Here is a 12,809-nt window from a genome sequence, read left to right on the forward strand (position 1 = left end):
CAGACACACGTGTGCAGTAGTGTCTGTCACAACCAGAGGACATAACCCAGAGATCCTTCATTTGGCAAATAATTAGGAAAAGGTGGCTGCTGGTCCTGGTGATGCAATGTCAGTACTTGGGAGGCGGAGGCAGGATGATCAGGAGTTCAAGGCCAGCCTTAGCTGTACAGTGGGGTGGGATGTAGACAGACTGAAGATCGGTGCAGGCCGTTATTGAATACGTTTGCCAAAGTAGGAGAATAAACGTATTTTATTTAACAGTTGTTAGGTTGCCTTAAGACTTTAACTATGTAGGTGTATGGTGAGAGGCCTCCATTTGTTCTCTTCTTGGCCCTGCTAGCATTCAGCTGGGCTTGTCTCAGCCTTACTCACTGGGCCCTAAGCTCCAGAAAGCCCCAGAGCACAGTGCCCAGCACACAAGGGCCCACAATAAATATTGACTGCAAGAAACCAAGGGGGAAATCGGAGTAAAAGGCTGGCATGGTATGAACGCTCAATAAATATTAGCTATTATTGTTTGTTGAGTTAGTGAGGGTGGGTAGAGCTAGGGGCTCAGATCCATAAACTGAGGTGGTGTGTGCAAAGGGAGGGGGGAAGCTGACACATGCTCAACTCCCTGTGCCCGAGGCTGTGACCTTTCTCCAGTGGGCCACTCCCAGCCCTGCATGGCAAGTGAGTACCTGGTACGCACTCAGTCAGGGTGCAGGCAGGGGCTGGGGGCTTCTATTTGTGCTGTTTTTCTTCCCCCAGAACAGCTGTGGTAGGTTCCCTGTTGCCTGAAGGGACCCCCCCCCCCCCAGCCCATGCAGGCTGTTTGCTCTGCTCTGCCCATCCTGGTGCTGCAGAGGGGCGGGGAACCACTTCCTCCTCTAGGGGCTGGGTTGGCTGTGGTGAGAGCCTTTGCAGGGATTCAGGTCACCTTTGGAACCTGAAGTCGTTTCACTTCTGCTGCAAGCTCCAGTTCCCTGGAATCATGCTTAGTGGGCGCAGGGTAAGCATGTGGTGGACATGAGGAACATGGAGAGAACAGGGGTGGCCCAGGGAGAGAGCAACGCGGAGGAAAAGCCCACAGGTGGCCTGCAGTAGGGTGGCACAGGAGCATGAGGCTGAAGAAAGCAGTCAGTGGCCTGGGCTGGCGGCCAGGGTCAGTCCTCCCCTGGCAGCAGGGACAGTGTCAGTAGCTGCTTCATGACTAGCGCAGGACCTCCTGCATAGCGCGGGGCCTACAGAGTCTCCATCAAGGCCTGGCCAGATGCAGGCCTGTGGAAGCCAGAATGCCTTCATCCAATCCCTCCTCCCAACCGCGGCCCCAGGAAGCACTCATCTGCCCCGACTCCCCGGAACATTCTCGCGTTTACACAATAGGCGGCGCTGTAATCAAGAAAGGGCGCTAAGGAACCCCAAATAGGGACACAGCAGGGAGAAATCACATTTCATGAACTGGGGTCATGAAGGGGGTCACCGTACCCTCTGAATCGAGGGGTGTAGAAGTCACAGTGCAGCGGGGTGGGAAGCGGAGAGCCTCAGAGGAGGTCCAGCCTCATGGCCTCCAGCCACCCAGGGTCCGCAGTCAGTGCGGTGGGAAGATGTCTGCGCACTGCTGTAGGATGAGCTCCACCACCTGGTTCTGGAACACCATGGTCATGGGCATGCTGGCCTCCTCCATCTCAGGCCGCAGCAGCGTGGGCCCGAACACTATGGCCACATTTTGCTCAGACATACGGTTCTGTTCGCCATGCTCGATCACCCTGCAGTGGAAACAGTGGGGCCAAGAGCTCAGAGGCTGGGGAGTCTTTCAACAGGGGCCATAGCCACGACCAGCGCCCTCCATTTTGGCATTGGGAAGTTTGGCGTGCTCACCGGCACAGGTGCTGGATGAGCAGTCGGAGCGTGTCGTGGTTGGGAGCGGGCAGCGTGCGCACCAGGTCACGTACACAGCGGCTGCGCTGGGCTGGGTCCTGCAGCTCTGGGTGAGGGAAGGAAACAGAGGTGACAGTCTGCTGGCTGTGACAAAGGCGGGCCAACCTCCCCACCCGTCCTCTCCCTAAGCCACTCACTGATGGCTGCTATGAACTGGTGGAAGTGCGAGAAGGGGAAGAGGGGTTCTGGCAGCTCCCGGAAGAAGAGCTTCAATGCGCCCGTAATCACGTGGACGTCCTCCCAGCGCCCGTCATCCAGGTCCAGGCGCTCATCTGCGGTGGGGAGAGACGGGGGGGGGGGGGTGGAGGCGGGTGGGGAGAAGCAGTCAGCATCCACTTGTTTTCAGCCCCCAGAGTAGGGACTGGGGAAGAACCTCACCGTGATCCACCTTATAGCGCAGTTTCTGGATGGTGGCCAGGTTCCCACTGATGCGGTACAGCCCGTCGATGTCCAGCCCTGAGGGAAGGGGAATGGCTGAGCCTGGAAGGGCTAGGGACCCTAGCAGTTTCTACTCAGGATCTGCCCATCTGCTTCTCCTTGACCCTGTAATCCCCCCGGGGTCTCCACCCTTTGCTCCTAGAAGCCGGCCATGGAGCTCTGCCTTGTCTGTGCATGCGTACATACCCCGAGTCTCGACAGTGCGGATGCATTGCTGCACGAAGCGTGGCACGGGACTCCTCTCGCGCTCACACAGTTGAGCCAGCGCACATCCAAACACCTGGTCTGGGGGAGAGATTGGTCAGCGCCGCCCAGCCCCGTGCCACCTGAGCCCGGATCCCGGCGAGTCGCAGGTACCTTTGATGTAGCCCTTTTCCCGCAAAGACTGCAGAGTGGGTCTTCTCTGTAGGAATTTACGGAGCTTGTGCCGGACCCTGCTCAAGTCGCTCTCCAGGCCTCCAGGGCTCGGGGAAGGTGAGGCTGTCACAGACCGAACTCAGACGGTAGGTGGCAGTGATAGCATTGGCCCTAGATCCTCAGCAGGTCTGCGGACTAGAATCAGACAGCCTCAGAGAAGCAAGGCCTGGGCCAGTTGGGGCCTCTCCTGAGCAGCTCTAGCCCGGAGACATCCCAGGAAGGTTAAAGTTCCGGAATCAACATCTTCCTTGGCTGCAGAGTCCTCCAGGAGCTGCGAGGTCATTCTGCCCTCTCTCTTTCTTTCTTATCCAGGCTGTCTTCAGCAGCCTCCCAGTTCCTGACTTCTGCACAGTTTTCAGTCAACTCTCTACATCCCGCTAGACTGGCTCTCACTCATAAACTTGCTGCATTGCCATTGCTGATCGCACCAATACCTCCTGCATCTGGATTCCTGCTTCTATTAGGACAACCAAAATCTGCACCCAGCGCTAACTCATATGAGATCAAGAATCAAATACTATGAGGTCATTTCCATCTAAATAGCTGTTGATTTTGTTTGTCACAGCTGGGGACCAGACTCAGGACCATTTGCATACTGGGCAAGTCCTCTGTCAGTAAGCTATATAGTCACAATGCATGATTGACACTTCCAGGGCTATGGCTCAATGGCAGGGCACTTGTCTAGCAGACACGAGGCCTTGAATTCAATCTGTTGACCCTTCATCTTCCAGTTCGAGCTGTCACCCCTGCCTGAGTCTGGTTCTCACATAGGTTCTGGGTGCATAGCTTGGGGTCCTGCATAAAAAGCCACGTCCCTGTCAGTCAGCCCTGGAGGTCCCAGGCTCTACCTACCAGCTCCTCGATGCCTTTGGCTATGGCCTTGTGCCAGGTGCTGATGATGGCCTCCGAGTCATGTTGGATCAGGTATTCTGAGCCATCTCAGCTTCGCAGCTGAAGGGACACAAGCCAGTCAGTTACCCCTGCTCCCTGGGTCTGTCTTGGGAGTAGGCTTGGAGTGTGTGTGTGTGTCTGTGTGTCTGTGTGTGTTGAGAGGGAGGCAACCTGTCCCTCCCCAAGAGACTCGGAGCCTAATAGAGCAAAGGCATCAAGCCAGATCCAAGTCCTCCTCTTTGTTTAATGCTGTGGGCGACAATGTTTGTGACAGGCAGACTAAGTGGGGTCACTTTCTTTGGGAGCACACAGCCAGTAGTGACAGGTCAGAGCTCTGCAGGCCTCCTTGCTGCCTGACACAGAACACAGCAGGCCTCCCCCAGGGCATTGGCAAAGTGAAAGAAAATTCCTGTGGGAGTCTGGCTGCTGGAATGCAAAAAAAAAAAAAAAAAAAAAAAACTACAGGGAGTAGAAATAGATCGTGATTGGCTGATTCTAAACACAGAGTTGTCCCAGCTGCAATGCCTAGCTTTGGAAGTACCTATCAATCTAGCCCTTTGGTCCAGAGTGAGGCAGAACCTGGCTTAGATGGTGGGGAATGACTTCTAGAGTCAGAGAAAATAGTTTTTTGGTTGTTCTTTTAAAATTATAACTCAGAGGCTGGAGATATGGCTCAGTCAGCTGTTAAGAACACTTCTTGCTCTTGCAGAGAACCTGGGTTCAGTGCCCAGCGCCCATAAGGAGGCTCACAACCATCCAGTTCCAACACCAGTTCCAGGGAATCCAATGCCCTTTTCTGTGGAGTACCAGGCACACATGTGGTGCACATGCATACATATATACACACATACATGGAGGCAAAACATTCACACATTTAAATAAATATAGACCTGAATAAAGCTTGGAAAATCATCAAAAATGAAGCATGCAAGCTCCCTGCAGAATGTCTGGATTGTGTGTCTGACTTTCTTCATAATAAGCTATCAGAGCAGACCCAAGGTGCCGGCTAGCTTCCATGGAACTCTTGGAAGGGCACATATCCCTCTAGAGCCCAGGTTCATAAAGTTACACATTAGAAAGTTCTTTAAGAACCAAGAGTTAGGGGCTGGAGAGATGGCTCAGAGGTTAAGAGCACTGACTGCTTTTCCAGAGGTCCGGAGTTGAATTCCCAGCAACCACATGGTGGCTCACAACCATCTGTAATGAAATCTAGTGCCATCTTCTGGCCAGCAAGCATATAGACAGACAGAACACTGTGTACATAATAAATAAATCTTAAAAAAAAAAAAAAAAGAACCAAGAGTTAGGACAGTTTGGATTCCCAGGAACCTAGAGAGGACCCTCCCCCTAACAGGAAAGATCTATAGGATCAATCGCTGTCCCTTTTCTCACTTGCTGCCTGGAGAAATAGATCTAAGTTTCCCTCAGAGACCACCAGAGCATCACCTATTCACGGTTTGCTCCTAGCTCCTCCCCATCCTGGACCATCCCTAACTTGTTTTTGACAGATACTGGCTACTTTTTTTTTTTGGTGGTGGTGGATTTTACCAGTTCACTGTCAAAGGGTTTTTTGTGCATGTGTGTATGTGTGTGCATGCATGTGTGTATTGTGTGCACGCATGTGTAGGCGGAAGCCAGAGTTCAAACCTGGGTGTTATTCCTCAGGTGCTGTCTACTTTGTTGTTGTTTTATGACAGGGTCTCCTGCTGACTTGGAATCCAACATTTAGGTTAGATTGGGTGCCAGCAGGCCCCAGGGAACCTATGTCTGTTTTCCGTGCCATGGGATTACAAGCCTGCGCCACCAACCAGGCTCCTGAGTCTGTGTGACAAGTACTTCACTCACTAAGCCATCTCCTCTGCCCCTCATTGCCTGTGCTTTTCTGGAGTTCTGCCTCACTGCTCTTAGGGACGGTCACCCCCGCCCCCCGCGCCCCAACAGTGAAGGGCATAGTACTACGGGGCCTTTGCCAGAGTACTCTTGTTCTACCTGCTGGGAAACCAGACCAACTTGTCACTAGTCTATTCATTGGGGACCCAATAAAAACTGGAGTCTGGGCTCTGGCCAGTGAAAGCAGGTCGCTGGCTCAGCCCATCACAGTGAGCGGCTAGACTCAGTTCTTAGTCTCAGACTGGTGGCTGAGAGAGGGTCCCTCCGGGGATGGCAGTTTCATCTCCCAGAGACCTGCTTCTTACCCTCAGTGGCAAGGGCTATGAACTCTATACCCAGAGTGGGGACTTTCGGACAACACAATGAACACCGAACCCAAGATGGGGCAGCCTTGACTTTGAGTCTTGAGCACTCCAGCCCCACTTTCTGCAGGACCCCATTCCTGGGCCCTGTCTGCAGTGGGATTTAGGGGCCCCTTCCCCCAATCCCACCACTCACCTCTAACACATTCTTCTTGCTGGATTTGTCTTTGGGGGCCCAATCGAGAGAGGCCTCCTTCAGTTCGACCGTGTACTCCGGGGTGGAGAGCTTGGAAGGATGCCTCTGTGGAGAAGGAAGGAATGGAGGAGGCAAAATTACAAGGGGCATCCACCCAGATGGGCTTGCTATAATACGTGGACCAATACACCAGGCTCCTAGAGCATCTTTGTCTTAGGACCTGCTAGCCAGCAGAAAGTAAAAGAGGAAGGAGCCCAACCCCATGTTGTGAGCAGGTATGCCAGGCCCCAGCCTCCCAGCTCTCCAGACTGGAGCTGTCTATCACCAAGGACTGTTCTGCAGGCCCCAGGAGCTGGAGTGCTTTGTACGGTGGCGAACCTGCCCGCATTGTCCCTCTTTGCCACTATCCAGCTACCTTGGTACTTGGGAACCCATCTTCTAAACCAGCCTTTCCTAAGCCAGCTCAGAAAACAAGAACAGAAGGTCTCCCTTGCTCAGTGACAGGTCTCACCAGGCCACCCGCAGCTGAGGTTTTCGAGTCCTTGAAGAAGGTCAGGACGCCGCCTTCCAGCACTGTCCAGGAGGCGCTCCAGTGTTTCTTCCTAAGGACAGAGCGAGGTGGGGGTGGGCGGGGTTGAGATCTGGAGGACTCACCCCCACAGAATTGGATTCCCACCACATAATAGATGGCAGGCAAGGAACCTTAGGTGCCTCAGTTTCCTCACAGGACTTTGCATGGTCACCACGAGGATTAGTAAGAGCGTGGCATAAGGGGACTTAGCACTTGGGGAACTGGATCATCGCGGCCCACTCTGCCATGCTTGGGGTCTGGACAGGCCCTCACCGAAGTCTCTTCCCCTTGTCCACTGTTTTGGTATGATGGAGCACTCCGGCCTTGTCCAGGGTCTTGATCTAAGAGAATGAGGGGAAGGGGAAATGGTTATGACAGGAAAGCAGGAAGGAACAACGCTAGCATCTCCTCAGCTGGAAGTTTCCTTACAGGCTAGGCCTGAGGCTCACCGCACCCTGCTATCTTCCCACCTGCTGGGAAGGAGGGTGATGTCCCTACAGAAGTAGCCACAGGGAGATTCCCCCAGAGTGTCCATGCCCCCTCTATGCTGGGTCTTACAGGGAAGGGAGGGGTATATTCCATCAACCCCTGACCCCACCTTCTCCTCTGGAGGGCTAGCCTGGGCTGAAGTGTCACTATCCTGGCTTGATTTGCGAACACTCCGAGGGGCGGGGATGGGGACCTGGAGAGAGAGACACTGTCACCCATCATCCCCTCCACCTTCCCCAGCTCTCCCTTCCCCAGCTGTTTACCTGGGGCAGCTCCCACTGCACAGAGGAGTTCTCTAGGTTGTAGAAATATGGCTTCCCATGCTGGTCCTCCAACCTCACCCACTGTGGACACAGGAATGGTCAGGACCCTCAGCCCAGAGTCCAGGATGGTACTAGGGGCTGGAGTACCAGACTTAGGACTGAGTGGTGTGGGTTTGCCCTTTAGTCTCGAGGGGAGGTCCTAGTGGAGGAAGTCTGGGGAGTGCCGTGCCAGCAAGGTTGTCTAGGTTCGGCTGCTAGCGATGCCCTACCTGCTCTTGAGTGAACTGGTTGGTGTACAGTGTCTGCTTGTCTTCGGTAATGTGACAGGACCAACCACGGGAGAAGTGGGGCCAGGATCACTGAAGGAGCCCACAGGAGAATAGTCCTCTTCGGGGTAATTACTCAGCAATTCGGGGTAGTCTGTTTCAGGAGTCGGGGGCTGCAGGGAGCAGAAGATGGAGTCAGAGGTTCTCTGTCTCCTGCCTCCCCAACTTTGTACCAGATCCACCTATTACTCTAATCCTCCGGGCCAAGAATCAAGAGAAGTCAGAGACCCTCAGAGATGGCCCTGTCTCTACTCTCTGGTCCCTGAGAAGCAAGAGGTGGGGACAGAAACGCTTAGAGGGTGGCCCCGCCCCCATTCCGTGATTTCTGATTAGCATGAAGAGGGTTCAAGGATGCTCGGAAATGCCCCCCCCCCATTACCCCACCCCTATCCTCTGATCTCTAAGGAGCAGGAGGTGGGATCAGAGGCCTGTCCCTCACCCTCTGAAGTCCCGGGCTTCGCGGGCTCAGGCTGGGTTGCATCTCCAGCGGTTCCTGGGGCTCCTCCTCCAGGTCCTCAGTCTCGTCCTCCCAGGCAGTCTCACCTGTCAAAGGGTTGTAGAAAAACACCCTGCGACTCTCCTCATCCCAGTACTGGCCCCACTCTGTCTCCAGGCTCTCCCCGCTGCCCACAGAGGCTCGGGAGGTGGCCGGACTGGTGGCGCCTTCAGAGGCCTCAAAGGGTGACTCCCAGGTGGTCACACCCGTGTCGGGGTTATAGTAGTAGGGGCGCCCAGTGCCCGAGTCGGTGTGCGTCTCCCACACTGGGCTGAGCCGAGGAGGAACTGCAGCGGAGCGCGGCGAAGTGGCCCGAGGTTGCCTCTCTACATTCGCATACACTGGCTCCGGGGGGTCATCCACCTGCAGGAGCAGAAGGAGATGACTTTTGGGGTAACTCCAGAGTCGCACAGGGTGGCCTTGGACATTTGCAAACTGGGCAACCTTCAGCAAGCCCTGATACTTCTCTGACTCAATTGCCCTGGGTGGAAAACGTGTGCTTTGCCCATGCCAGAAATTGTGGTAAAAGAAAGGAAGCGCTTTCTGAAGGAGCTCCTTGAAGCAGCGCCAGCTGCAGATGGGAAGATCAGCTTGTCAATCACAGAACACTAACTCAGCTCCGCCGAGGGGAGGCACTGCCAACAACAAATCAAGGGCCTGGAACCTGTTGTTTGTGGGTCTCATTTGGAGTCCTTTTCAGTCGGTGGCCCCAGTAAAGGCTCCCACCACCCTTGATGGCTCCAGCGATGGAATCTGTACTCAGGATGGAGAGAGAGAGAGAGAGAGAGAGAGAGAGAGAGAGAGAGAGAGAGAGAGAGAGAGAGAAGGGAAGGGAAGGGAAGGGAAGGGAAGGGAAGGGAAGGGAAGGGAAGGGAAGGGAAGGGAAGGGAAGGGAAGGGAAGGGAAGGGAAGGGAAGGGAAGAGAGAAGAGAGAGAGAGAAGAGGGGAGAGGGGACTGGGGAGAGGAGAGAGAGGGACCCAGGTGGGCTGGAGAATAAAGGGTCAAAGAAGGGAGAGGCCCCTCCCCCCCAAAGGAACCAGCCATCTGGGGTTTCATCTGGCTAGGCACAGAGGAGAGGCTGGGGTGAGTCACACTCTTTGCCTCCTCCTGCGCAGAAGAGCAAAGTCAGAGGCCCACAGAGGCCACCCATCACCTGCTGGGGCTTGGGCTGTGTTTCCTGCCACTCCTTGCTTGCCCCTGGCCTTGAACTTTAAGCTCTAGTTGCAGGGCCCCACCCCTCTGCTGGAACTTCTGGGGCCCATTGCACTCAGCCCCTTTGCAGCCTGTCTATGTTCAATTCCACTCAGCTCACCCCAAGTTCTTCAGGTCTCAGCTCTTGAGAGTGTCAGGTTTCAGATCTGTCCCCAGATCTCCCCAGATCCCACCAACAATGCCAACCCCCTAGAGAGACAGACAGCCTCACTATCAAACCCAAGGCAGCAGGAATGCACCTGGCTAACAGTTTTCTAAGAATACACAGTGCTCCCAGCAAACAGTACACCTCAAAAAGCTATTATGGTGGACTGGGGGGAGGCAGAGCTCACAAAGCATGCAGGGAACCCTGGGTCTGATGCCCAGCACTGCATACAACCAGGCGTGGTAGCACATGCCTGTAATTCTAGCACTCAGAGGACAGAGGCAGAACTTCACAAGTTCAAGGCTATCCTTATCTACATGTGGCGTCTGAAGGCAGGTTGGGGTACGTGAGATCCTGTCTCAAAAAGACCCAAATAGAACAAAATGCTGACGATGGCCTATCTGGCCAGTGTAATTATAAGGCTTAGGTTTTTTGGGGGTGGTGGTGCTGGGTAACTGAACCCCAAGCCTTAAGTGCAGAAGGCAAATAAGTGCTGGTCTGTGGGGCTCCACGCTAGTTCTTTTTCCTTTAAAAGGTTTGGGGATTCCATTTCTTTTTTGAGATTCCAGTTTTTGTAACAGTAGTTTTTTTTTTTTTTGAAAACACAAAATACAAAATGGACCAACAAGATGGCTCAGTGAGCCAGCTTTCTGTCTTCCATATGTGCACTGGGACACACTCACACAGACACGGTAAATGTACCAAGATAAACTCATCACAAATGTTCCTCCTCTGTTGGCCAGGACACGCGTGTAAGGGGAAGCATGGCCTACTCAACACGGCTTCTCCCTGGGTTTTAGGAAGGAAGACAAAAAGCACTCATTTGGGACTGGAGAGATGGCTCCGTGGGTTAAGAACATTTGCTGCTCTTGCAGAGGACCTGAGATCAGTTCCCAGCCCCCACATGGTGGCTCACAGCTCCCGAACTCCAATTCCAGGGGATCCGATGCCCTCTTCTGACCTCTTTGGGCACCAGACACACACGTGATGCATGCACAAACATGTGGTTTTGTACTCACACACAGAAAACTAAGTAAATATTACCCCCCCCCCCCCACGTCACGCATCTTACTCCTAAGATCCCTGTGCTCTGCCGTGTCGCAGGAACTGAGCCAGACGCTGGGAATGCAGCAGAGAACAAGTGGACACAGGTCCCTGCTGGGCAGAATTGGCCTCCCGTGCACACATGGCAGGTGTAGGGTGCAGTGAGTGAAACTTCTCAGTGACGGTCACTGCTGAGAAAGACTGCAGAGGTAGGGGCCAGCGAGAGGGCGCAGCAGTTAAAGGTGCTTGCCGTCAAGCCTGACCACCTGAGTTTGAACCCTAGGACCCGCTCAGTGGAGCGAGAGAACTGAGTCTGCCAAGCTGTCCTCTGACTTCCACATGTGCCGTGACACACATGATTATGTGGGCACGCAATAAATAAATAAAATAGGATAAAAAAATTAAAGGCTTGGTGAGACACGGGAGGTTACAGGTTCTGACAAGGTGGCTAGCCCGCAGGATGCAGGTGCTGGGCTGAGCCACTGATTCTTCTCCTTTATCCCTCCGGGCTCATGTGGTGGAGACAGGGCCTTCTGTATACTTCTTCTTTCTTCCTGACCCCAAACCTCATGTGTATTCCTGTATTCCAGCTACCCCAGGCTAGCCCACCTCACCAGAAGAAGTCCCTATCCACTTCCTCACTGTCTTCCTCCTTAAGCTGTCCCCTTGGCCTGACTCTCCTTCTCTCCCATCCTCCCCACGCGGACTTTGCTCCTTGGGGAGCCTCAGGCCACCATCTCTCAGTGGAGAGGATTAAGAAACTCATCGCTTTGTTAGGGTCCAGTGGCATTCTGCCTTGGAGGTTGGGGAGTTGCACACCAACCTGACCCTCTTCCTTCCTTCCTTCCTTCCTTCCTGGAATAGTGCTGACTATTCTTCCAGAGGACTTGGATTCAATTCCCAGCACCTACACGGCAGCTACCAACTGTAAATGTAAGACCTTTGAGGTGCAAGTAGCCAGGCCCCAGCCACAGACGACTCTAATGGCCATTTCCAGCCCCTCGAGACGCAGGCAGCAGAGCTCCATCCTACAGGGAAAAAGAGTCCCAGATCAGGCCACGAGATCCCACCAATCCCTGATCCTGAAGTTCTACCAATCCCTGAGCTTGCCCAAAATTAGGCCATAAAATCCCACCAATCCCAGGCCACCTTGAAAGCTCTCCCCCTCCACCACAAGAAACCCTGTGTAAAGCCTGCCTCCAGTTCAGTTCTCTCCTGCCTCTCTCCCAGGCAGAGGCAGCCACCCTCCTGTGTTTTTCCCAACAAATCTCTTGTGTGAGGCTTGTTGTGTGGTGTGACTTTTATGGTATTCTTTGGCTCCCAACTGCCAGGACACCTTCTCCCTCTGAGCTATACCACTTATAGCATATAGAACAAACTATGTACGTGTTCATGGAATCCAGGTCCCAACTCCCTATAAAATACATGGAACCAAATCCAGTTCAAAAGTGAACAACAGCCTGGAAAAGATGGCTCGGCAGGAGAAGGTGGGAGGAGAGAACTGACAACAAGGTTTGTGCCCTCTGACCTCCACTCACCCCCCAATATACCCCAAATAAGGAAATAAATAAGTTTTCTTAACAAGTGAATGTAGGCCTGGCAAGACTATTCTACAGGTAACAGTGTTCGCAGCACAAGCCCGAGCAGCTGGGCTCCATTCCTAGAAGCCGTGGTTGAAGAGAACGGTTAACCCTTGAGAGTTTTCCTCTTGATGCCGCGTGTGCTCTTTGTCACATGTGCACCTGCACTTGCATGTCAGCATCATCATGATGAACGTGCATTTATTATGTATATGGTGTTCTGCCTGCGTGTCTGCCTGTATGGGAGAAGAGGGCACCAGATCTCTTTATAGACGGTTGGGAGGGGGTGGGGAGATAGCCCAGTGGTTAAGAGCACTGGCTGTTCTTCCAGAGGACCTGAGTTCAATTCCCAGCATCCACATGGTAGCTCACACCTGTCTGTAACTCTAGTTTCAGGGAATCTGGCACCTTCACACAGACACACATGCAGGCAAAACACCAATGCACATAAAATAAATAAGTCTTTAAAAAAAAAGTAAACAATTGTGAGTCACCATATGGTTGCTGGGAATTGAACTCAGGGCCTCTGAGCCTCCAGCCTGTATCAATGTTTTTTAAAAAGTGAATATAGGGCTGGAGAGATGGCTCAGAGGTTAAGAGCACTGGCTGCTCTTCCAGAGGACCTGAG

General features: G+C 53.5%; 1 protein-coding gene across 1 annotated transcript in view; it reads right to left on the reverse strand.

The window, feature by feature from the left end:
- Positions 1 to 233: 233 nt before the first annotated feature.
- LOC142831546 (rho GTPase-activating protein 27-like) overlaps positions 234 to 12,809 on the reverse strand; it is a 54,429-nt gene continuing 41,853 nt past the window's right edge. The window contains 16 exon segments of the mRNA XM_075941772.1: positions 234 to 1,748; positions 1,861 to 1,966; positions 2,058 to 2,192; positions 2,299 to 2,376; positions 2,545 to 2,643; positions 2,716 to 2,853; positions 2,895 to 2,910; positions 3,628 to 3,726; positions 6,055 to 6,159; positions 6,566 to 6,656; positions 6,899 to 6,966; positions 7,224 to 7,307; positions 7,378 to 7,458; positions 7,647 to 7,714; positions 7,717 to 7,816; positions 8,143 to 8,562. Of these exon segments, the coding sequence (XP_075797887.1) occupies positions 1,571 to 1,748; positions 1,861 to 1,966; positions 2,058 to 2,192; positions 2,299 to 2,376; positions 2,545 to 2,643; positions 2,716 to 2,853; positions 2,895 to 2,910; positions 3,628 to 3,726; positions 6,055 to 6,159; positions 6,566 to 6,656; positions 6,899 to 6,966; positions 7,224 to 7,307; positions 7,378 to 7,458; positions 7,647 to 7,714; positions 7,717 to 7,816; positions 8,143 to 8,562 (1,866 nt within the window). The 3' untranslated portion in view covers positions 234 to 1,570.

Source organism: Microtus pennsylvanicus, chromosome 11 (assembly GCF_037038515.1).
Source record: "Microtus pennsylvanicus isolate mMicPen1 chromosome 11, mMicPen1.hap1, whole genome shotgun sequence".
Classification (NCBI taxonomy): domain Eukaryota; kingdom Metazoa; phylum Chordata; class Mammalia; order Rodentia; family Cricetidae; genus Microtus; species Microtus pennsylvanicus.